The 26,441-nt window shown below is 44.1% G+C and overlaps 1 protein-coding gene across 5 annotated transcripts in view; it reads left to right on the top strand.

The window, feature by feature from the left end:
* The window catches only part of tanc2b (tetratricopeptide repeat, ankyrin repeat and coiled-coil containing 2b), a 140,804-nt gene that overhangs the window by 64,979 nt on the left and 49,384 nt on the right, over nucleotides 1-26,441 (top strand). For 4 of the 5 annotated variants that reach the window (XM_056429844.1, XM_056429845.1, XM_056429843.1 and 1 more), the window contains 2 exons: nucleotides 5,833-5,904; nucleotides 9,444-9,623. In XM_056429844.1, coding sequence (XP_056285819.1) covers nucleotides 5,833-5,904; nucleotides 9,444-9,623 — 252 coding nt within the window. Of the gene's footprint in view, nucleotides 1-5,832; nucleotides 5,905-9,443; nucleotides 9,624-16,675; nucleotides 16,728-26,441 lie in introns of those variants that run through there. The other variant, XM_056429846.1, reaches the window with a different exon arrangement.

The raw sequence follows: 26,441 nt of genomic DNA, 5'->3' as shown, positions 1-26,441 counted from the left end.
CCACACAGTACATCAGTTCCTTTGCTCTCCTGCTGGCTGGCTGTTTGTTTCTCGCTTGTAAAAGAGTAGGATACACACATTTTAAATCAAAGCTGAAATGAGCATTGTCCTAAACGCCGTTAACAGCTTGTGAAACTGCCAGCTCTGCTGCTCTCCCTCGCTCCCTCGTCTCCTTCCTGCTTTCCCAGACTGGCAACATCTACGGTCCATAACGGAGCGGTGCCTCTCCGGGAATCCCTCATAACTGGTGCAGTTTGTCCTCCCCATCAAAGTAGCTTTTGCTTGGGAGGAGTGAGGCGTGATTATTCAGGCCTCACACCTCCTTCCACACGAGGTCAAACCACACGAGAGGTTTACTGTTGTGTTTCAGGTGAATTCAGCTATTTAAATCAAAATGGTGTTATGGCTGTGGAGGGTGTTTGCCTCTGTCACCACGAACCAATCCACACGGTCCTGATGGAGCAGCAGGTTGGCTGAGTTTTGGACTGTTAGTAATCGTAGTACAGTTGGTAATGAATGTTCAATGTTATGAAGTAATACCCTTTCAAAGCAAGGGGTTTTAATGGAAGAAGTATAACTTGTGCTTTTGTTGTTCTACATCTATAATATTCACCACTCCCGTCTTTTAACTGTGATTCATCGAAACAAAAACCTGACTAGCTGAGAGTCCCGGCTGTGTTCAACGTTTTGGACCCAAAACCAAATGAAACTTGGCTGAGAGTTGTTTTCCAGGACTGTAAAAGCTAAAGTGTGTGTGTGTGTGTGGTTATGTGGTTGTGTGTGTGCGCGCGCATCCTCCAACTTCCCTGAACAGATGTCTGCGTTCTCGTGAGGCTCACTGCAGCCTTGTGATTCATGACAATGCTTCTCTTCCTTGAGACTCTGATTGAATGCAACTTGAATGTCAATGCAGAGCCGAACGCCAGCGCACGCATTCTTTGAGCTTTAATTGATAGTTTGGGGATTGCCTTTCAGTGAGCATTCTTTCATTTTTCTGAATGATTAGTGATTTAATCAAAGTCATCATTGGAGGGAGCCCATCTGCACACGTGAACGTCATGCTGAAAGGCTCCGGCATTTCCCAGCAGCCTCTTCTCTCGTGTCACGGGAACAGTTCCAGTTTGGCTGCGGCGTTCGCCGTTCTCTCAATGAGTCGGCACGCGGCGCATTTTTCCAATTTCAAACTTTCCTTTTAAAATCTATCTTTTTTTGGGTAAATTGCCTGCGACCGTATATCTGCTCACACACGACAACTCCATGTGACGTGCCACGCTCGTTTTTTTCATCTGTGTGTGGACTGCCGTGTGCCGAATAAATGTCAGCGTATTTTATATATCCCGGCTCGCTTATGATCCCTCCGTCTCTGCATCAGATTCATAGGGATTTTAGATAGATTAACATTTAGCTCTCTGGAGAAAGATAACGTATAATAGGATTCCGGGATAATTCAAAGGATGGCGTGCACTTAACTTGAAATGTGTCATTTTATTGCTCCGAACATGGACATTTATTTATTGTTCTGTCACGCTGTGAAAGTATGCAGGAAACGTATTTCTGTGCCTAGGTGTAAAGCATTCAAAACAGAACAAAGTCATTGAAGACTGAAGATTATTTTGATGAATGGTGATGAAAAGCTGCTGTGACATGGAGAGCGCAGATTAAGTCAGGGTCTTAGGCCACATTTACACATGGCCGGGTATTTACAGAAACAAATATTTCTGCCCCTCCGTTTTCAAAAATAACGTCGTACACACAAGGTCGTTTTCAAAAAAGTTTCTGTTTATATGAACTCAGATAACACGCCCCGGGCGCCATCATAACTATGCCAAACCTGTAGTCGGCAGTGTAACGAGAAGGATAAAGACATGCAAACCAATCAGAATTCTCAAAACCAACAACTACTACGGAAAACACGACCAACTTCCTTTTCCTTTAGAGAGTAAATATGGCGTGAGGTTCATTTGTATGGACAGACAGCGAAGTGGAGCTGCTGCTTCGAGTCGCCTTAGATTATAAGGCAAATAAAGCACTCGATAATGTGGATTGGGAATCATGCCAAACTAAATATAGGGATATGTTGGCATTGTTCTTAGAACAGTACCCGTCCGAGACCTCCGAGGAGTATCCTCCTGTCAAGGAGGAAATAACTCGGGCGCACCGAAGCAAACTAACTGTAAACATAGGACGCTCACATGACGTGAAGCATTTTTAGTCGCATACTGTGACGTTTGACAACCTAAAACTCCGTTTGACCTAGTTCACACGCAAACACAAAAACGGAGTTTTCAGAAATCTCCACTTTGGCCGGAGTTTTTAGAAATGATCGTTTTCCGTGATAAAACCTCTGTTTTTGTGTAAATGAAAGGCCAAAACGCATGAAAATATATGTGTTTTTCCATCATGTAAACGGGGTCTTAGTTTGCTTACTGGCGAGAACCCAAGGGATTGACAACACGGCAACATTAGGGCCCGACAGAGGCAATCAGAAGAGGTAGAAATAAAGTACCTGAAGCTAAAACTGAATCTCTCACTGGCACTGAGTGAAGTCATTGAGCCGACGGATGTTATTCTTCTTCGAATATCCGGGTTGTGTCTCGGGAACATGGCAATCTTCTTCTCCTCCCGTTGTGAGCATCGATTGCTCTCTCTGGTGCGAGCTTATTGGCTCGTTTTGAGTGCGAGGCGATCGATCGGTCACGGAAAAAGAACCGAGTCCGTTTCAAATCGTGATTTGTTCCCCCCCCCCCCCCCCACCTCCTTCTCGATTGGTTACTCGGAGTTTCTTCGAGACATCTAGCATGAAGATCAAAACCCCTAATGATGACGTAGCTTTCTGTCTTTTCGGGGGGCGGGGGGGGGGGGGGGGTGGGGGTGGTGGTATTTATACCAAAGGTGATCACACGAAAGGGCACGATCTATAGTCATCGCCCTGAGACAGCACCTTGGGGAAAAGTAGCCTCATTTTAGAGCGGAGGTCACATTGAACGCTGTGAACGTCATCAAAGTCAGTGTGAGCAGTAATGATAGAGGAGGGATCACTTTCAGATGTCACGCTGACTTCTCCCCATAATGACTCTTTGTCTAGGAGCGAAATTGGCTCGCTCCTTCGACATTCTACCACAGCGTCGTGGCCTCAAGCCCCCCCCCCCACCCCCGGTTTCGGAAAAGGTCTTTTAGCTTCAGAAAGAGCAACGCTTTGATTTTACAGCAGCATAGGATGTGGTTACAGACGGCCCATCGCCTTTGACTACTCACGGTGTCCACCGAGCGATTGACAGATGCTCTCCGAGGAGCGAGCAGGATGTCCATTGTTTGTCTCCGCGGTCACAAAGAAAACACGTCTCTGTCCCCTGTCAACCACCGGCCGTCCCCTTTCATGTTCCTTCGCTTAATAGGCCATCGATCTGTGCAGGCAGTACATTGTAGCCTGATCACTGGTAACAAGAGAGCAATCTGTAATGAAGAAAAGAAGCTTTCAGTGCAGCCTCGAAAGAAATGCGATCGGCGAGAAGAAAAAGAAGAAAAAAGGGCAGCGCCACATTGATGCTCAGTTCCAATGTAATTTATAGGTAGACTTGTCACGTGGTGGCTGCAATGTAGCTGAACCGGAATAACAGTTATTTCACTCGCAGAAGTACTTGTACGCCCATGTATTCGTTACATGCATTGTCCTCCGTCCATTTAAATTATTAACACCTCGAATGTGACATTTCGAGCGACTGATCTCGTCTGTGAGGTGCTAATCAGATCCGCTGCAGGAGCAGAGCAGGCGTGCAGCAAGCGTGCAGCATCCGTTACCAGGTGCTCCTCGTGGCCCGGTGTGTGTAAGCGTCACATCATTGTTTTCAAAGCTGGTATTGATGTTCACGACATTGATTTTACTCGATGATACGGCTCGTCAGGCACACGAGGTGAGAATCTTTTTTTGGTGGGTTTGTTGGTGTTGAACGGGCAAGAAATGGAGGCTTTGGCAGCAGGATCTGTGAGTGAGGGGAAAGAATACCTGGAATGTGTTTGGATATAAATGCATGTTTGTGTGTGCATGTGTGTGTGTGTGTAAAAGAAGTGCTGTAGGGATGAGATATTTTGTAGGCCAACAGGAAGATGTCATCTCACTGGTTTACTCGACAAAAAGCCAATAGGACCATTTCATTTTGGATTATTGCAGGAAATAAGCTCTGTGGCAAACACAAGCTTATGATCTGTACATGTTTTCTTCAGTAAGATAATCTTCACAAATGAACACTATAGATATATATATTTATATGTATATATTTATATGTATATATTTATATCTATATATATATACATATATATTTATATGTATATATATTTATATATATATATATAAGCTAGAGTTGACAGTAGTCTCATTTAACTACTTGTTAGCAAGCAACTTTTTAAGATACGTAAGATTTACAATTTGTGGTATTTCTGGACATATTTTACATCATAGAAGAAATGTTAATATATCTTAAGCTTGTGTTAACCACAAACAGACATCTCACCATAAAACCATTAAATAAAGGACTTGTTTCTGCAGCGCTCTACAGGCTCCGCCTCGCTGTCTGCATGTGATTTGAAGTCGCAGGTTAAACAGCGGGAAAGCATTAAGTCAACCTTCAACTATGCCTGGGAAATGTAAATTAACCAAAGACATTTACAAAGACTGGCTCCATATGGTCGGATGCAGAGCATCACAGCTCACACCATTGGCCCGAACAGTAATTAAACATGACCCATTACTCAGAAGAAGAAAGTCATGGAATGTGATGTTTAAGAAGTTGTAAATGTTTTGGAATTGCTGACATTTTCTCAAAATCAGTCAAACAATGACATGTTTTTGAATGCGATACATTTTCCCGTTCCTGTGTGAACACTGTAAATCCTCTGCAGACCCCGTTAGCCCAGTTCTCCCACAATCGCTTCCCACGGTTTATTTCATCCGTCCATCGATAGGCTTGACGTGTCCACCAGCGGGTCCGTCTTCGCCTGCTGCACAGCGTGTGAATCCGCGATGGGAGAGATAAAAGTCGAGCATTTGTTTGGGTTTTCTGGGCTGACGGTGAGCGCCGTTATTGGAACACAATCGGATGAAACGCCCGCATGCTTTTCTACTCGATGCAACAATCTTTGATCAATCCACACACAGAAAACCGACTGGCTTACACTCGTTTTCAGACTTCATTGCCGTTCATATTTTTATTAATAGCTCACTTAATTCCAGTGGGACGTATTTATTCTGAGCATAAATCACTTGTTTCCTCCTCCGCTGGCCTGTCGTGCCTTACAGTAGATCCATCCGCACTTGAACCGGAATATGAAACAATCCCTCGGTGACACGGCCCAGTGATGCCGCCCACCTACCCACCCCACTCAGCTCCATCCACTGTGGCTAACTCTGCCTGCTCCCTTGGGCGGAATTGATCCTCATATCATTAACCGTATGCGGATCGGTTCCCGGGAAGCGCCCGCTTATTACAGCTCGTCCCCGCTCGTTGAACCATAGAGCCCAGTGAGGTCTGTGATCGCGGCTCAAACGGACAGGACTCTCTGCATGCAACGATGGCTGTGATGTAAACCGTTTTCTGTTATCTGCATGAGCAGGCCCTTGAGATAGAGGCTTGTTTAGTCTGACCATGGGGAGGCGGAGGATGCGGAGCTTGGCAGCGCGGTCCCCCTTCGCCACCGTAAGAGGCCGCCTGGGCACCAGGAGGCAGGGCGTGGAGGGTCTGTGCACGAGCAGCCTGCTGGGGGTCCCGCGCTCCCACACCTGGCTGACCGGAGACGAGAAGGAAGCTCACTCCTTGTCTTTGTCTTCCTGCTCTGCAGATGGCGGGTCCGAGGACTACGCAGATCCCCGCTCGCCCAGTCTAGACCCTCACCTGAGCCACGTCTACCAAGGTAAGCGAACACATTCCATGTCAAGAAAATGCAGCCTCGGCCTCACAGATTCATGGCACGTCTAGCTTTTCCATGAAAAGGCCTTGAGCTCACCAACTTGTCCTTTGTTCTACTGCCTCCATGGTGGAGCTGAGCGGCTCCCAGGCGTGGAGCTGTACTATTATGTGAGAGAATAAGATGCCGAGTTGCTGGGAAAGCAAGCTTTTTCCCCACCTTTACCTTCTCATTTCCTGCAACACTTCTCTCTTGGCGGCCTCTTTCCAGACTCCATTTCTCCCCTTCTAATGTTTCCACAGCAGAACTCCACGGAGGCCCTGTTCATAAAGTTTTATTTTATTTGACTTTATAGCTGAAAACTTTACGACTGCTGGGGAAAAAAAAGTATAATTTAGAGTGGAAAACTGAATGAATGATATATGTAATTCGTTGTATAACTCCCAGTTGCTTCGGGGGGGTGGGGGGGAGAGGCTGTACACAACATTAGATGTTAATCAACGAGGTGAAAGTGCTTGGCAGGAAATGTTTAGGGCAATTATCATTTTAGGTTAAAAAAATGTCTGCCTTTGTGAATGTTTGAGCCGAACACCTCGACGAGTAGGTGTTGTGTTTATTTCGAGGCATGGAGTGGCCCTTAAACGTGTCTCTCCTCATAGTCTAAAATTAAACACCATCATTTCCCTCTCAACGCTTTTGTTCTCTGGATTTCACCACTGAAGTGCGGCTTTTCCTCCCTCTCCGCCCGCCATCTTTTCCCTAAAATCACACCTTTGGATTTAGTGCTGAGAAAACGCATGATTTCATTGAGTAATCGGGTACAACATAATTTAGCTTTAAGTAGCAAAAGTAAACTAATACAATTTCAAATACGACGACAAACTAGTCAAAAAAAGTCTACATTTGTCATTGCTTAGATTTTGTACAATCATATTAACTGTCAAAACAAAGTGTCATGCATTTAAGTGAAAGAGAACTGATCATAAGTCCCTCTCTATATCTTTATTTATATATTTTTGTGAAACAATTCCTTCAAACAACTAAGTGTCTTGCAAAACTAGATTTTACCAGATTACATCATCATGAAGTTATAATTTTCCTTTGTTCAATATTTTACTGACACCAACCGCTAACGGTTAGTAGCTAACGGTTAGGAGCCAACGGTTAGGAGCCAACAGTTAGGAGCCAACAGTTAGGAGCCAACAGTTAGGAGCTAACGTTAACTTGCGCTATTCCAGCTAATTTCAATACAGATTTGTTGTTTGACTCCATCTGCGCACCGTTGCGAAGCGGCAGCGCAAATCCTCCCAGAGACGGCGTGGACGAGGGGGTAAATGGAGGAGGATTTTGGGAAATTAAGGAATTGCTTCAGAACTAATTTTGATTTATACTTCAACATATCTTAGTCTACCTGAAGCACCAAAAGGACCGTGCACCAAAAGGTGCTTGATTCTGTCATTTAATGGTGACTTTAAGATGATTATTTTTCACCTAAGATGTTACCAATTTCTTTCGCTTCATGGGGGAATATTTTATTTATGCTTTTATAATTGGGTGTTTCCATTCAATATTGGAATGCATTAAAAATGAGCAATAATCCATCCCAGAATACCAAGTAGCAGGAGAATGTCCATGCTTGGGAATGAAACCACTGCTCTGGATGCAAAGAGAGTTGTGTGTGTGTGTGTGTGTGTGTGTGTGTGTGTGTGTCACGTCTCACAGTGGCGGCTGCTGGCAGACTGTTGCTTGACCATTTTTTTTCTCCTTTCGCAGCTCTATCTTCAGGGACGTGAGCTGGAGCTGATTCACAAAATGGATGTTGTGTTTACGGACAGCTAGATGGGTTTTATACACTGGGGAATGTGTGTGTGTGTGTGTGTGTGTGTGTGTAAAGAAAATATAAAGCCACAAAAGTTCCCATAATTTGTGGTTTTTGGCGGAACAGAGGAAAAAGATGTGGGTGAGTGATGGAGAGTGGTGGTTTGGGCTCCCTCTGTAATTACTGCTCATTGTGAGAGCTTTTTGTTGTTGTTGTTGTAAGCAATACACTCTGCCATGAATCATGAGTGTGCTCTTTTTTAGTCTTTGTATAAACACATATACTGTATATTTGGATTACGTTACACTTGTGGGATATTGTGTTGCTCTGGGGCGGACAGAGGTCAGACGGGCTGCAGTGGATTACAGTTGACAGCACGTGTTGCCTTCAGGGCTGCTCTCCCTTCTGTGTCACGCCAATCTTGTTACACTCGATACTGGTGTTGGGATCCGGCTGAGGTGCTGACATAGTGCTCGTAAATGTGTCCGTCGTAGACTTTCTCCAGGCGGGGGTGCGGTGGGGGGAATATAAACATAATGAGATTTGAATGCAGTCCAACAGTGCAATAAACACAGAGTTGACGGACTGAAAATGGTATTAGTGTCAATGATCAATAAGTTGTTTGTCATTTGCTGCTTTCAGCTTGTTGTCATTTTTAAATGTTCTGTCGTTCTCGGTTTTCATATTCTTGTGAATTAAAGGTAAGACACGACAGGAAAAAAAGCAGTTTGGAGAGTTTGCACTATTTTGCTTCTGTATCATTTCATTTGAAAATGTCTAAAATACACATAACGAATAATCATCAGAATATAAGTAATCATCTGAGGTAGTTTCATGGTGATATCTTGTAGTTAACTGTTTTTAATCTGGAGAGTTTTTTTTAAATATGTAATTTCACAAAACATATCTTTAAAGACTGTGAGCTATAAATCCCAAAACTCCAAACTTCCCATGTTCCTTTCTATCTTCATTCCGAAGGTTTTTACTGAGAGGATCGTTCATATATTATTATTTACAGCCAGATGTACACATTTTATTCCCGAAAACATTTTTCTGTTTAGTGGAGTGATGCATCACTCTCAATGTGTCACAAAATGAAATAAGAATTTTGAATATTCAGATTTCGGTTCTGTAAATGTTTGCTATAATGAGCAACAGGATCGTGGCTCATTTGCATATTTAATCATACATATTCAGGATTTGAAATAATATATGTTTGAGGTTTTTTGGTGCAATCTATGAGTTAAAAGTGTTACCCTGTTCACCGGTAGTCCCTCTTTATATGTCCAACTGTACATTTGTCTGTCTTGGGGAAAATTTAGCTTTTCTTGGCATTTCTCATGTGGTCTAAATGACAAATAACTGATCAATTAATTGAGAACATATACTTAGCAAGGCGACTGATAATGGAAATAATTGTTAGTTGTCAAGACTGTCAAATAGTTTTTGAGTATTTCTGTCATCACATTCATCCAAATGTCATTCGAATGAAACTGAAAATTATGTCCATTCATTAATTCAGCCACAGACTCTGAGGCAGAATATCATTTAAGAAAGATCTTATCTTTAAAATTCAACTAAAATGTTATTTTCTTTTAATCACAGTTTCAGTTATATAATATCTCCTTGCATTATTTGCAGAATCTGACATAACAGATTTAAATGCACTATTTAAAGCAGAGAAAAGCATCTCATTCCGCCTCTTCCTCCCCCTCCCACCCTGCAGGTGGCAGCATAGACAGCGACTGTGCCTTCGAAGGAGACTACGGCGTGCCCCCGCTCTCCATGACCGAGGGCATGCAGCACATTCGCATAATGGAGGGCGTGTCGCGCTCGCTGCCCTCCTCCCCGCTGCTCACCCACCAGACCATCAGTGTCAGGCTCCAGCCCGTGAAGAAGCTCACAGGTAAACCACACTGGCAGCGGAGTTTGAGTTGTGACCCCCCCCCCCCCCACACACACACACACACACACACACGCACACCTACCCACAGCTGGCAGAGATGGCCTTGTTCTCACCCCCTTTCCTGTGGCTGTTATTGACCCTCCACTGTAGCCGTTGGAGGCAGAGACTCACGCTCGGTGACAATAAAACCGACTTCACAAAGAAAGAGTGGGTTGTCCTTTGACCCACGATGGTTGCCGATAATCCGTAATCACTTCCCGCATTACTCACCCACTCGCCCTCTGGCCTGCGGCAAACACTCCAATTTCCAACTCTTGTCATGACCAAAGTCCTGTCGGGCTTTGCCTCTTCATCTCTTTAATCGTTTCAGGGAATGAGGGGGAACTCCCCTCCTCTCCCCCATTAACTGGGTTATGAGTCTGTGTCATGTTCCCTCTGCTTGTACAGGAGGAGGGGGTTTGACACTTCTTCAAAATGAGAAGTGAAATATTGACATTGCAGCTTCAACCCCGATGCCGGTGTAGGAGTAGGAGTAGGAGTGGGTGTGGAGGACTTGATTTCAGTCGTCGCCACTAGGGTGCACCAGCCTCTCAGCTACTTTAGGTCATTAACCGTTTCTGATGTGTCTGACACATCACACAGGATGATTTACGCTCTCTCCCAGGTCATCTAAAGAGGAAACAACGAACACGCACACTGATTTTCTTTATTTTTTACCTGGGTGTGCAAGGGGGAGGAGGTGTGTGTGTGGGGGGGGGGGGTACTCGGTCTGGGGGACAGGCCCCAGCAGTGGGTGTGTTTATGCGATTTTTTTTCTCCTTTCTCTCTTCTGTTTGGGGAGCCACCTTTGCTCCGGTTGTGTTTTTCTTCCAATTTCCTGTTTCCGTGGCCGCCTAATTTGATGTCTACACTTTCATCTCTGTGAATCAAAGTGAATTATTTAGATCGTCAGCGTGTGAATCTGTAGATGTGTGCCTGTGACAACGTACCAGTCGGGACCGGCTGCTTGTGAACGCTGCTTTGTGGGTTCAGATTGTCCTTTGAGATCGTACATCCTGTACGTCTCAGCTGATTATTCGGTGCATTTGTCCACCTCCACTTCATGTTTGCGTGCGTCACAGTGAGACGTGTCCATCGCTGCGTTGATTAGTCCAGATTTCTGCCTCCTACTCTGTGTACTCTCTCCTGAAGTCTGTCCATCGTGGAACGTGATTGGCCCTCGAACACGCCGTGTACTTCTTCAGTCCTCCTTCCTTTAAGTCCTCAAAGACGTGTGTCTCCTCTCAAGTGGCGTTCGAGAGCCAGATCGTATACCGGGTCTCAACCACCCCGGCTTTCTCACCCTTTAATTAATTCAACTCAGTGGCACTTCCTGCGCAGCTTGACAGTAACCTGTGTGTGTGTGTGTGTGTGTGTGTGTGTGCTGGCTTCAGAGGGCAGAACCCCTCCCATGCAGAAATGGAAAAGATGGAAGATGGATAGATGAGTGCAAAAGACAGCAAACAGAGCAACCCCCCCCCCTCCCCCCAGTGACCTCCACCAATCGCAGCCCCTCTCGCCCCCCCCTGAGTTTTTGTGAGGACTTCAGTTTTTCAACCTCGAGGCTCCGATAGAATAAAAACGCTCCGAAAGCGCTGACCTTTTTAGAGAGTCATTGAGTTTCTGATTTAATCCCCTCTGCCTGCATGAAGACTCTCCAGGGGGCCCTCGGGGGGGTCAACTTGTGAAACGGATCGGGGAGTGAGGCAGGAGCCGTACTGCCCCGTGTCATCGCTGTGGGCTCATTTTGGGTTTATTTGTAGGTGGGATGACCACCAACTGTAAAACAGGTTTCACAGTTGAGCGAAAAGGTTAGAAGAAGAAGAAGGCTTTATTAACCCGTCAGGGGAAAATTACTTTTATTTCATAAAAAAGGTGCGCAGGCTGTCGTAAAACATAAGGCACACTGGCTGACACAGTATCGATATCCATCACAATAGTCTGTCTGAGATTCTTCATTTCACATAAACAACGCATAACGTGACCAAACACTTCACAAGATACTCGACAGTTAAAAAGATCAAAGAAAACAGAAGATAATGGATGACACTCAATTCTTAACAAGCAATGTGATTTAAATACTCTTTTTTCCCCTCAACATCCTCAGGCCCTTAAGAGGTGGTTTAAAGCTCCAGGAAAAACTAGTGGGTTCAAGTAAAGACTCTTATTAGTATTATAAACGATGCATTGCTCAGACTTTAATTCTTCAACTTCACTCATGTTAACTGAAGTCACATTTAATCTAACTGAACCAACAATAATATTGATATACTTTATTCACCCTCCCGGGGAAAGAGTCTTTTAATCCTCAGTGTTCCAGAGGTCATCCAGAGTTTCTCTTTTTAAAGTGCACTCTAACTATCTTTAACTCAAATACTGGACAACTTTGAGGTACTTTACCTGAGTTTTTAAATGTTATGCTACTTTCTACTTCTGCTCCACCACATCTCAGTGAGAATATTGTACTTTTTTTTACTCCACTGTATTTATTTGAAGAGGAATCGTTACTTTCTAAATGCAGATGTTTCAAACGAACGACGTGATCAGATTATAAAATATAAATATCTGGTGTCGTTGAGCCGAGTGGAGGATGGGGCAAACCTTTTTAAATGTTGCGTTTACAAACGGCAACGAACGAATCCTGCACAGCACGCCGGTAAGTGTTGTGATTGTACGAAATTGCAATTTGTCAATGGAAATGTTCCATTTTTACAAACCCTGATATAATGACTGTTGCCTGCTGTGCGCTCATTAAAACATATGTTCTCCCCAGCAGAGCATGTTTCAGATATACCCCCCCCCCCCTCCCACCCACTAACATGTTTACTTCCTCTATTTTTAGTCTGCTGTTATCTAAGACTATGCGTGGGGATGAGTGCTCATTCACACGCCGATATAGTTCTGTGTCTGATTGTGAGTTGTACTAACTGATTGCTCGTTTGTTCTTTAATGAACACCTTACTCGACCCGGATGATTGATTGACCCCGATCCACTCCGAAACATTCCACGGGTATTATTTAAACACCTTTCCCCAAATTACACTGCTTTCCCCTAATTAATGGCGGCAATCAATACAATTACTCACTGCCCATGGATTGCCTCATAACGGTGGAACACTGTATTAGGCCATAAAACCTGTGAATCTGCTTGATTTAATTATACCAGCAATTCTATTGTATCCCACTTGTAAAAGTAAGTAATACGAGTATATCTGAAATGTATTGTCTCCGTGGTATTTCCAGTAGATGAGAGCGGTATGTGAATAAGTGGCACTGCACTACAGCGAACTAACTTTCCGCGATGTGGACGATCGGGATTAACAAGGCACGGTGTGCAGAACTGCTGAGTCAGGTTTTACAGCTCATTGTGTGGGAGGTCTTAAAGGATGAATGCTGCTTCTTCTGCCCCGGTGTCATTGCTTGGGGGTATTAAGTGTTCAAATGGAGATGACGGGATCACTGGTTATACACAGATACAATGGACTATAATAAGATTTTTATTCGGTCTTAAATATTACTATATTGCAATTTATTTAAACAAAATCAAACATTCACTAGCTTCAGCTTCTACATGTGGGAGGAAAGTATGAAGATGATGGAGCTTCCCCAGTTGTCATGGAGTTGCAGTTTCCGTCTATTTTTTCTCAGCACTCAGGATTTCCATTTTGATCTACAAGCTGAGGTCCCTCACGCAGTGGCGGTCGGAGTTCTATCGAGGTAGTATTAATACAATAGCGTTAAAATACTCTACATTTGGGACGTCTCAACCTCCCTCTCTCCACGCCTCCTTAAACGGCCTGGCGCTTAACACGGCGCCCGGTATCCTCACACCGCCCGCGTGTCGCACCTTGAGAAAAACGTTCCCCAATTATTGTCCTTATGTCTCGCCTGGACCGTCCCAGCCACCACGGACCCTCCAAATAATTTGTTCCGCTTGTGAAATGTGACATTTTCAGCTCCACTGTCACAGGTGAAAAATAAAGAGTGGAGGGTTAAGTGAAGGATGGAGTAATTGAAATGGCAGCATGATGCCCGCAGGAGGAGCTCTGAAGAACCAGCTGGATTAAGTGCTGCGACAGAAACTGTTGTCATTCTGTCGTCAGCCGGTCACATCGGAGCATATCTGACCTTTCTTCATTAAGTGCAACCATCAGTTCTGTTACCGGAACGTGTCATCAAGTTACTAGAGGGACTGAATTCATATGTCGTTTGCTTCAGTTTATTAAGTTATTCTGACATGGTTGTTAAAGGCTGGTGCAGAAGGGGAAACACAAAGAACTGTTACAAGCTTTTCTAAAAGAGGGTTGGATGAGATGATTTATTCCACTCTTTTTTATATCTAATAAAGGATTCTTTGACAGGCATATTGCCACGATATCGTGAGATTGACTGATTGTGCTTTCACAAACTATTTACTGTTTTTGATAATGATCAGTAATGTGGATATAATGATTAAGTCTGGAAAGTTTAGAAAAGTGCATCACTTTACTGTAATTCTGCCTTTAAACCCAGGATAATAAATCACTTATGCGATATTAGGATATCCAAAAGCTCAGACAATATTTTCAACTCAGTTTCAATTCAGTTTATTTTGTATATTCCATTATCACAAATTACAAATTTGCCTCAGGGCTTTACAATCTGTATACATAGACATCCCTGTCCCAGGATATATATATATATATATGTCTCATGTCACCAAAATTCATATAATATTGATATATTGTTCAGCTCTTGTATCTGCAAAGTAAATATGAAGCAATACATTTTAGCCAATTAGCTTAGCTTATCATAGCATCAAAGCTTGCTTTGTCCAATGCCAACAAGCACCTCTAAAGTTATAATCAAAGCTTTTATCTGTCTATGTGCAGATTAAACAAGCACAATGTACTGTAACATGGTTAATAGTGAGTTATTGAGATGAAGGGGATTTTACTTAAATGTTGGACTGTTAGACTGTTTCCAGTCTGTGTGCTAAGTTAAGCTAACTGTCTGGAGCCTTTATATTTTAAAGATATTGGGACACCTCTTGATGAGCAGGATTCTAGATCCCTTGTTGTTCCTTTAAATTGAGAATGTTGTAATTACTGTAGTAATAGTTTAGTTAATTCTTGACAAACTCCTGTTGGAGATTCAGAAGACATAAGAAAGGACTTTATGGATTAAGATTGTAAATACATTACACAATGTTTGGTTGGCCCAACAAGATCCAAGAAATCCTTCTCTCACACACACACACCCACACACACACACACACTTACGCAACCTCCTTGTGCTCATTTGAATCACCATAGTGTCTTCCAGTTGAAGCCAGGCATGTGATCAACCACCCCCACTTGTCACATCTCACAGGAATATGTTGCATCTTGTTGACAATATGCGACGAGCCCACAATAGACATCACTTGTAAGTCATTTATTTTCTCAGGAGAAATAAAAAATGGCCGCAAATACACAATCACTGATTATCCAGAGGCTGACCTGTTACTGTAGCTCATCTGAGGCGTTTTGGGTAACGTGGACATGTCACCCTGGGGAAATAAGTGTGACTGGAAGAGATTAATAACACGCACTTACCGCCTGACGGATATGAACCCGCGACAGGAGCCAAGACGATACACAATAAACTCTGTGCCCTTGTGGGGCTAGAACCCCTTACATCGCCCGTAAAACATGGCTGCAGCTGTACAAATACAGTTTGAAGGGTAAAACAAGGACACACAGGGATGCTTGAGCCAAGAGGAACATGCAGTATTTAAACCCTTGTTCCTATAAAATAGTACTAGAGTATTTTTCTTCTCGTGATCTCATGTGTCCTTAAAACCCCCAAAAAACTGTCTCTTTAATACATCCTCCCTCTCTTTTTTTCATTTTTTTTCATGCCATTTTCTTTCCTTCCTCAATACCCACCCATCGCCTCCCCCTCCTTTTGCTCTGCGGTTGCCATGACAACAGCAGCACTGCACCATTCATCTGTTGGAGACCTGGGCTCCCGTTCCTATAGTGAGAGTGCGCGCCTCTCACATCTATACATAACAAGCTAAGCGCTACTGCGGGCGCCTCGGAAAGAAAAAAAGGAGGAAGAAAAAGAAAAGCTCCCCGGGTTGTTTTTTTGTCACTGTGAATTTTTCTTTTTGTCAATTTTCTTTTGTCGCGGCGAAGCTTTCGGTCACCTGTCAGCCTGTCGGTGCTTCTCTCATCATAGGAAGTGTCACCTCCGTGTCCCCCAGTGACACAGTGACTGCTGCGTTCTCTTCCTTCCTCCTTCCCTCTTCCTCCCTCCCCCTTCCTCTCGCCTCCTCCTCCTCTCGCTCCTCCCGTCGGCGCCACATCTCGCCCGGCTCCGTATCACTTACTGCAACTGTACCGAGCGGGCAGCATCAACACGGAAACCTGTGGAGATCTCCGCCGATAGGAAACGAGAGGGGAGACAGAGAGAGAGAGAGAGAGAGAGAGAGTGTGAGAGAGAGAGAGCTTTTCTTTTCTTCCGCATTTATCCTCTCCTCCTCGGCGGCAGGTGTTTTTTTCTTCTTCTTTTTCCTTGCCCCCGACCCCCGCCCCCTTGGTTTATCTTTTTCTGCTTATTTTTGATGAACTGGTCATCACTCAGGGAGGAAGGACTGCTCGTGTTGCCGGAGGAGGGAGAGGGAGGGGAGCTGGTGCCGTACTCCAGCCTTCAGGAATGCAATATCTGGTTTGAGAATGGTGAGCTCCGCCACACCCTCTTGTTTGCTTGTTTCATTCCTCCTTCTGCGCCCGCAAAAAAAAAAAAACACCACCCACCCACCCCTTTTCACCTGCTCCTCAACCTTTGCCTCGGCTCAGGTCTGTCTGCGCCCACAGCTGGGAGCTGGCTGCTGCAGGCGTTGGTGCTGACGGGGAGGAGCGCAGGAAAGCGATTTCTCTCCGTTGATGCATTTGTCAAAGGGGGGTGGGTGGGGTGGGGGGGAGGGTGCTGCACTCTAATGACAACGTCGGCTCGAGGACCTGTGAATCAACCAGAGGGCGATAAGTGTTTTTTTTCTTCTTCCCGTGGCGAGCTGCTCGGTTTCATGCGTCAGCGTGGGTGAGCATTGAATTGTCTTTGAGTGTGTGTGTGTGTGTGTGTGTTGGACTGTGCGTGTCTAAGCACAAGCTGTGGGCGGCTAATGGTGCTTGTTCTTGTTGTTGTGTGTGTCACTTTTCCTTCCCGAGCACAGCATCACATGTAGCGAGAGCGGTTGCGTACACGGGTTGAAGTTTTCCGTCCCCTCGCCGTGCAGTCGGCAGCAGCTTGTTGTTGTGTACCCGCGTCATGTGCCTGGGGAGGAAGTGGGGGCGGGGGTGGGGGTGGGGGGGGTTCCTCTTTCCAGTTCCAATGCTGCAGGCCGCCCGCCCCCCTGCCTGATCCCCCGGGGACCGCTCGCTGCTGTGTGAACAGAACAAAATGTCTCAATAACAGTGTTGCCAGCATAAGAGCTCCTCATCAGCAGCTGCTGTCGCCGGTCTCAGGTGGACGGGTTTTCGATGAGGCGCCCGCAGACAGTTTTCACACCGCTTAGCATCGGCACCTGGAGAAGGCTTTTGATGAACTTACTTTGTCAGCTGTCATTCAGGACGCGCCGGGAAAGGCAACGACACTAAGCCCTTCAATTTCAGGGCGGATGATTGGCCACGTCGAGAGTGTCCTAGGTGGGAAGAACGCTTCCTTGGTTTGTTAAGATCCATGGTGGGGATATTTGATCTGATGGAGCAACGGGAATGCGCTCTCATCCACGGGGATGTACAGCGTCCCTTCATGGTTACGACACGAGGATTTCGATGTTATTTCTTCCCATCTTTAGACACTTCAGCCGAGGGATCATTGCCTGGCGAGAAGTTGTTATTCAAAGAAACCGTGAAGAAAGCAATTCAACCGGCACAGAGCTATAAAGCCTCGTTTGAGCTGGTAATAGACAATATACGCGGCACTTTCTAAGAATATCTAGTGTAAGCGTGTGTAGCCTGATGTGGCTGTCGTGATGTGTTTCCCCAGGTTATTCTCATCCTTGTTTCCTCTGGTATGTCAGTGTATGTTCTCACATGTACTCGCGGGAAGAGTCTGTTGAACCCGGCTTTTGTGTTGCCGGGCTCCTCAGCTGATGGGCCTCACTTTCCTGAAAATCAGCCAAATTAAGCCTCCCACCCTCTGCAGAGGATCAGAGTGATATTGATTTATATAATTGCTGTATTTCGCTCCCTCGCCACCTCTTGAGCGTGTGTCAGACAAATGGCGTGTGAGCCTCAGACAAGTTATGAAATAAATTTGACGACTGCCTAAAAGCCGACCTACTTCGGTCGGTTTTTAGGCACACGGTGTGTGACATGTAGCTCTAGCTGGACTCATATTCAATGTGCTGAAAATATCTGATGTTAATTTGCTAACCGGTGGATTATAGTCTCTAATCACCGTTTGGTGACATTACAGCGTCTGGATTTCTGATGCAGCTGCCGGCCCTTTTCACCACTCGATCTTGATTACAATCGGCCTGCTGAGTGGCTCTGTTGGCGGGCGATGGGGTATCAAGCACTGTCCTTTAAAATCCCTTCGATTTGTTTCTCGGTGCTAAAGATTAGAAGATGAATTTAATTTGGAGGGGACTAGTTGGAGAATGTCGCGCTGCAGGAACGAGTCCAAAAACACGGAAGCGAGTGAGTGTTTATTTTTTTAAATACAAACTGAAGAGATTAAAAGAAAGTTTTGTTCTATGATATAAAAACAGTCAGAAAATACCTCTCGTGAATTTTTTTACCTTTTACGTGTCTTAAAAAAGACGATTGCTAACCGGCGGGCTAAAAGGAAACTACAAAATGTCTGCACGCCGCCTCACCCGCTTTCAGCTTTGTGACGATGGTCATGTGACCGGATCATTGTTTGTTCATTCCATATCAGCATTATGGTTCTCTACAATAATCCTAAATCCATTGAAAATAACCTCATTGTTTTTTTGTCGAGGGGAGCCAGTGTGATGCTAATTTACAGGTTGGCCTAGAGAAGTGCGTCACTCCTGCAGCGCTCTGCTGTCTCCGGGCAATTGGGTGACCTGGCAATCTTCACCATGAATGTCTCCTAATTCTGTGTCCTTTACAGACGCCTCTCAAATGTGAAGAAGTCGGATGAGTCATCGAGAGAGAGACAACTCTGTAACAACTCCCCGGGATCTAGAATTACAATCTTTTATTGTGACGCCAGAGGACAAAGTTAGTGCCGCCATTATGAAAATGAAGTCATCCTCTGGTGTTCTCGATCCCCTCCTCTCGTGCTCTTTAAAGTCATCTTCCAGAGTCTCTGCCAGGTAACAACCTGCAATTAGAAATCTTCCCCCAAAGCTGTCCAAACAGCCACCGCACACCCTCTGCTCCAGAGATGCAACCCAGAGGGTGGCGACCTTAGCAATTACAGGCCCATCTGTAATCTCCCTTTCTTTGGTAAACTTCTGAAGAAAACTGTTTTTAACCGCGCAATTTAACATTTAAATGACGGCGTTTTGCAAAAGTTTTTAGATTAGAGGTATCGAGCAAAACACAGCACTGCGCAAAAAACGAATTAAAGTAATGACAGAAAAGACTCTCGTGAACTGACTGTTTTATTCTTTCTTGACGTCAATAGAATGTTATTTGGTGAATTTGCATGTAAATCCGCCCGTGAGATTGAAAGCTTTCCAAAATCTTTCTAGAAAAATATTTTCTTCAGTTTGGTCACCTTCACAGTCCCCTCGTTAAAACCGGCCTCAGTCAGTTTTTGGTGAAATACACGGGACCCATTTTGTGAAGCAATAATAATACTAGAACTGGCATTTAGTTTAGTTTAGTTTTGCTTAATTTCTTGGATTTATTAGTTTTTTCTCATATGATTATTTATTTATTTTTCACGTGCAAATCAATACAGGAACTGAGAATTATTGTTGGTTCTGACAAACTGGGAGATTTAGTGTTTGACACCCTTAATAATAACAATTTGAATGACTTGAGAAATGGGCGAGTGTCTTGGGAAGTTTCCGTCATACTTAACACATTATTTCATGATATTGAAGATGGCGTTCCTCAAGGAACCATCCTAAACCCTTGTCTGTTTTCTTTATACATGATCTCACTCTGTGACATCATCACAGGTGATCTTTGTGCTTTGAGCACATCAGCGCATGGAGGTGAGACAACTTTAAAATGAGTAGGACACAGTAGAGTGAGATGAGTTTCAATATATTTAGCTGTCTGACCAAACATATAAAAACGCATACTGAATTCAGACTGATTTGAATCTTAATTTCCACTTTTTTAAATTCCCCAAATAATCTCAGGAGCCAAGCTGAATTCCTTTTCTTGTGGCTAGAACTTTAACAAATACTTCAAGATGAAATCATATTACCCCACTGCTTATGGCGCTACGCAGCTCTTTTACTTGTTTTGTAAATCTTTAAAATGACCTGCAACCTCCTTTATATATCGCATATCAACAGACACTGAAGTCCTTCATCGTCTTCTCTGTCAGACATTCTCACGTTCAGCCTTTTGGGAAATACTCTTGATCTGCGAATAGTAAACTCTGTATTTTATTTAATCTTTTTAATACCAAGTCCGATTATTATTCTAATCCTCCAGGCCTTTCATGTTTTTCTCCTTCGGTTTTACTTTTTGATTCCCAGTTTAAAGCATTTATACTTTTATACTAAGTATTTAGCTGTTTTATTGAGACAAAACCTTGCATCGTCACTGATGGTGGTGTTTAGCAAAAGGCTTCACCTTTGCACGAGAGCTGCTCCACAAATGACATTACCACGTCTCACTGTGCTGCTTGCTTACATTTGGTTTTATCTGTATATTTAAGAAGTACCTTCTGGGGGAAAAGAAGCTGTGGAACAGAGAAACCCGCAGTGTGCTAAAAATAGTGATAATAACGATTTGCTTACAAAACAGAGCAGTGGGTCACGTATACCACCTCCCTGCTTTCTGCGAATGCTGCTGGTGGAGAGCTGAGCAAACAATTTCTCTGAGACACACACACTCAGGGGCCTAAAGAAGTATGTTATTGAGTGTGTGTGTGTGTGTGTCCATGCATATCCAGACCGCAGCACAGGACTGCACAATGACAACGGCCTCAGTATTACCATTCCACTCTCGTCTGTCTGCTGTTCACTTATTTGCTCAGTCATGGCGGGATTACATGGGAGCGACGATTGATTTCAGCTTCAGTCGGACATGAAATCATGCAGCCCGTCCGGCTCTTCTCAACGGCGAGGGCGTGGCCCTTCAATGTGAGTGTAGCCAACGGGTTTTAAATATCCCCGGGGGGGGAAATACTGCTCTCCATCTGGGATAGAGGTCAAGGCAGCTGTGCTATTATTAGGCCTCTGCATCAAGTGGTGTCCTTGGCAATTATGTTTGTCTGGCTTTCTCAACGCTGTATCGGATTTAAACTTTACAGCCTGCTGCTGTGCTCTGGCTTCAGGAGAGCAGGCCCGACGACCGCTGAGCTGTGTGAAAGGTTCACGGTCCAGGGCCGGCCGATTATTGAAATTCCCCCGACAGACAATAATGCTTTAAGAAAATGTATATAAATATCTATAAAAAGTTACTATAATGTAAAAGTGCTGTTTCACGCAAGGAAATGCTGACATCAGCTGCCACCGTTGACTGTCAAGTTTATAATAGAAACAAAAACAGACATATGCCAGCATGTTGTTCTTCTAAAGAAAAAGAGATCACCCGGAACACGGTGCAAACATTCATGACAGACGTCTCATAATTTTGTATTTTTTATGTTATCGTGGACACCGTCTCAGCAGCTGAGTCATGGAGGCCGAGTCCTTGAGGAATGAAGGGTTGGCTCAAAAGAGGCTGCACAGAGGGGATGCAAGTACGTGTGTTCATGACCAGAGATGGAGTTATGCAAACAATTCTGCTCAGAGCAAACAAGTGGACCAGTGTGGTACAATTGTGATAAAAGTACAACTTGATTTGGTGGGGTTTGCTTAAGGAATCATTATAAATAGTACACTTGATTGGCAGTTTAAAGCGCTAAGATAAGAAGAAGTCATGTTTTGGTTAGTCGAGTCTTAACGTGATATCAAACTGTGTGAGGATTCCCAACTATGTCCACTCTCTCTCGAGGTATCTTCTAAATATTTTAAAGCCAATTACATTCCAGACTGCTTGTTGACGACTGTTTACAGATTCATGTTTTGTGTAATTTTGGATAAACAGCGCAGAATAACTTAAATTCCTTTGTTGATGTGGTTTTGATGTCGTTTTGGATTAGTGCCATCGGTCTAATCCAGGCCCCCAAATAAGGTGATGTGAAACGATGAGTTTTTGGGCGAGCTCGGCTAATGAGCGTTGTTAGAAATTCAGCCCCTCTCTCGGCCCTCTTAAAATTCTGCCTGCGCCTCACCTTGCTCTCCTAATCCTCCCAAGGTTGTAATGATGTGTGTGTTTGTGCGTGCGTGCGTGTGTGTGCACACACAGAGTACATACAAGAGGGAGAGGCCGTCTGGCTAATGGACTTGCACTGGCTGCCTCTGCTCGGTAGCCGTGACTGAGCAGCGCAGCAACATCTGGTTGTGCTTTATCGTGTTCAACAAGTCAACAAGACAAACGCACAACATCACCCGTGAGCCTGATCACGATGCGTACGCTGGCATTGAGCCTCTGGGATGTACATTAAGACCGGTGAAATTAAAGGGAAACGGCACGACTGAAGATCCACAATAATTATCAGCCGCATCTGTGTTTTCATTCATCTATAATGTATTGAAAGAGACTCCGACGATTTACTTTTGCACTTCTTCTGCTTTCCAAATCGCATACTTTTTTAGTTTTAATAAAAGTTTCACATTATACATATTGATATTTGATACGAGATATTTGTCCTGGCATACTACACAGTATGGTCGTTAATGTACCGATCGTCTTTTTTCATGAATTAACAGGGTTCCTACGGTCATAGAAAACCTGGAAAAGTCATGGAATTTACTGGAAAAGTCCTTTAAAAAATGAAATCCCTAACGTTTTGGACAAATCATGGACATTTGTTATATTCAAATGTTCAATTACGCAGTTCGATTAAATGAATAAACATTCATATCAATCTTTATTCTTTTAATCAAACTATTGTCTTTCATTCATTTGTGTCATTTATACACTGAGATTTCACCAAATGTTTGGTCATGCAAATTTGCTTTAAAGTTATGGAAAAGTCATGGAAATCCATTGGCCAACATGTGTATGAACCCTGTATTTGTCTCCTTTGTCAAAATCCGGTGCCTACATTACCCACAATGCAACTGGACCACCGGACATTTGGTTTGAGATTTGTCCAGGGACTGCCTTAAAAAAAAATATGTGTGTGATAACACATGTATGTGTCTAATGTAAGACATACAGAGTTCAACATTTAATATATTTGCCACATCATAATAAATATCAAGATATCCTTAATAATAATGTGGTGTTGATTCAAACCCGTCACTCAGCGTACCTGGAGAATAAACCCATATCAAAGAAGCCCGGAGTTGAACGAAGGTGACGAGGGAAGACGAATCGTTACAAAGACGCTGCTTTATTATATTTTAGAGCGAAAGGTATTGGGACCTAGTGTCGGTGTGGACGCCCCCCCCCCCCCAACCCTCCGTGTCACCACCACCTCCACCTGTCGTTTCCCCGTGCTGTGCTGTTGCCATAGTGACCAGGGCCGCATTCTCTGTTCCTGTAAAGCTTTGCTTTGGTTGCAGACAGCTGGGCAGTGCGTGTCCTCAACCACACTGTGTGTGTGTATTTATGTTAATGCATGGATGTGTGGGCGCCTGAGGTCCTATGAAACTGAGACGGCGGCTCACACAAACAGAAACGTCTCCTCTGACTCGCTAGCCGTTCTGTCGCGCGGCGAAAAGGAAACTGTGCATCGCTTGTCGGAGTCGCTAATTCATATTCACATCTCGTCATTTTATTTCTTGAAAACCCAGGTTGCGTCCACAGGGGGATGGACCGTGGTGTTGAAAAGAAGCGCACCTCTTTCCGAAACACAACACCCTGCACACGTGATTTTTGAATCACAATTTTTACTCTCTTTCTCTCTCGCTGATGATTTCACCAAAGGCTGTGTGTGTACACGCCGACCATCTCGGGAGGAGAGATCAGCTTCGTTTTCTAAAATATTCAAACTCTCCATTGTCGGCCATCTCTCTCACTCTCGCTCTCTCTCGGCCCGTTCTCCCTCTAATCTCACATGTACACTTTCATACATGCCACATGCATATTCATATTCACACCCTCACATCCAGAGCATGTTGCAAATATCTATATCACGGCCACGTGCATCTGCACACGCGGACGAGAGATATTTATTCATAAGCTCATTAGAGAAGTGGATTTGCCTGCTGCCATCCATCACGGTGTCGCCCATCCTCAGCCGGGCACCCACTGGCACTACAGAGCTGCAGGAGAGAAGTCCCCGGGATTTAGTCTCCTGGAGCCCATTGCTATGGAGGAGATTTACTCCGATAGACAGTCTCACTTTGCCATTTTATAGAGGTGAGATCAGGGAAACAACAAGCAACGGTAGTCCTTCCCATTCATCAGTGTTATCCAGAAACTGATACTCTGGGGTGAAATGCTCCGAGGCCCTCTGCACAGTCGTGTTTGTGAAATATTATAAATGGGTAAACTGTGTACGCTGTGAATTCTTTGTGGATGCTGTTGCCCGTGAACGCTCGGTGCGTCACGGTCTCCTCGGAGCTCGTAACGAGCCAGCGCAAGCTGTTGCAAGCTTGTCACTGCGGGTGCAAGAGCGGCTTAACCAAGGAGAGGCAGGACTGTGGTTTGAAAGGGAAACCGCACATGTTATTGTTACTTTGGGCTCTGTGGCTTCCTGGTTTTCCTGCGAGTTAACAATGAGAACATTGCCCGAAAGGAAAGAGAAAAGCAACAGGCAGTGTTGGAAATGTATAAAGGTTTTTGTGAAGTATCTTAGTGGTGGTGTGTGCTGCAATTGTTTTTTCTGTGGTAAAACTAATTTTTTCCTGAAGATTAAGGGTTCCTTGTGCAGAAAAGTCTTCATAAAGTCACAGAAGGAGGATACTTTATGCTTTGGAAGTCAAATTAGAGAAATAGTATATGTAAAAAGTCTGATGTACAATATTTGACACATGTATACGGTACCATAGTGGCCTGATTTCATTTATTCTTGCATATGATAGTGCAAGTCATCTTGTAAGCTCATGTGAGCTGAAACGTTTTGTAATGAAAAAGATACATGAATTAAATAATTATGGAAATGTGTCACGGTGCACATTGTTTTACTTCTCACACATTTGATTATTAGCTCCAAATTGACACTCTTTTAATGGACATTTTCAAATGACTTTAAATAAAACAAAAAACATGGAAAGCAAAATGAACTCTGGCCAAAATATACAATAAGTAATACAAATAAATAAAAGTCAGGCAGAATACATGATGTGCCTCTGTTCCAGTTTCTTTCATGGCGACGGATCCAGTGGAGAATAACTTCCCTTCTTCCTCCTGGCTGTCAGCTGTAGTTTCTCATGGTGGCATCTGTGCTGGCTCACTTCCTAGATGTGGTCAATTAGCAGGTCCACTCTAGACCATAGCAGCACTATATTAGACACACACACACACACACACACACACACTCACTCACACTCTCATCGCCCTGAAAGAGTTCTTTATTCTCGCCGCCAAGGATATTTTGTTTGCTTGACTGTCTGTGAGTTTGCAGTCTATTGGTAGCTTATTGGTGGAAAGTTGGTCCACAGGACATTGAACAAGTTTTTCTCGTCATGAACCCGAACCCTGTGTCTCATTATCGTCACTGGTTGTTGTAAAATGACTCAAATGTCTCCCGACTACCCGATTGATTCCCATGAGATCTGCGTCACACATGCTTCGTCCCCATCAGGATGATATGCAACCGCATTAATGATCCCGTCTCTTTGAACGTAGCGCTGTACAACATATTACATTCCCGTCCGCCTCAGCTGTCCGTTCCCTTTGGTGCTCGTTGTAAAATGCTAACTTATTGTCCTACTTTAGCCATTTAGCTCAGAGCTCTGCTGTGTAAGCAGACTGTATAAGTACGGCCTCGCGCAGCCGCAAGCCCGGCTCCGTCTCAGTGTCGTTCAGATAAAATGATGGATTACAGGCTCCCTCGTGGCTTGAGACATTCTACCACTGATATATATTTTAAAGCCCTTTAAACCCGACTAGATTACCAGCATTTGAAGTCATTTTCACTCAGCACGAGGCACAGCTGTTTTTTACATTTTCAGTCAGTGGACAGTGATGCTATCTGCTTTGTGCAGATGGCAAGGATGGATGCGTAGTTTTCAACCAGTTTCACTCCAAGAAAATTATTACAAGGGTTATATGCAAACAGGTACATACATGGAATTTGACCTCTGCTTTTAACCTCATCTTGAGCCTGTAGGAGCAGTTTAACATTCAACGGTACAGCAGTGTGTCTGCAGTACTTCTGTATCTACTGCTCATACATCTACTTTAAATGAACTCCTTTAAACTCTAATACAGTGCACAGCCTCGGTGCCCATTTTAAAACAGTATGATGATGTATGTAGGGCTGCAACAACGAATCGATAAAAATAGATTATTAAAATAGTTGGCAACGAATTTCATTATCGATTCGTTGTGTCTCGCGATTATTACGGCGCTCAATAAGTCGCATATGTATACATGAACAAGTGAGAAGATGTAGTATTTAAACTAACAATGTGAATTCCAAAGCATACTG

Source organism: Pseudoliparis swirei, chromosome 13 (assembly GCF_029220125.1).
Source record: "Pseudoliparis swirei isolate HS2019 ecotype Mariana Trench chromosome 13, NWPU_hadal_v1, whole genome shotgun sequence".
In the NCBI taxonomy this organism is placed as follows: Eukaryota; Metazoa; Chordata; class Actinopteri; order Perciformes; family Liparidae; genus Pseudoliparis; species Pseudoliparis swirei.
The sequence above is the reverse complement of the archived record's forward strand: the minus strand, read 5'-3'. Positions and strand labels throughout refer to the sequence as shown.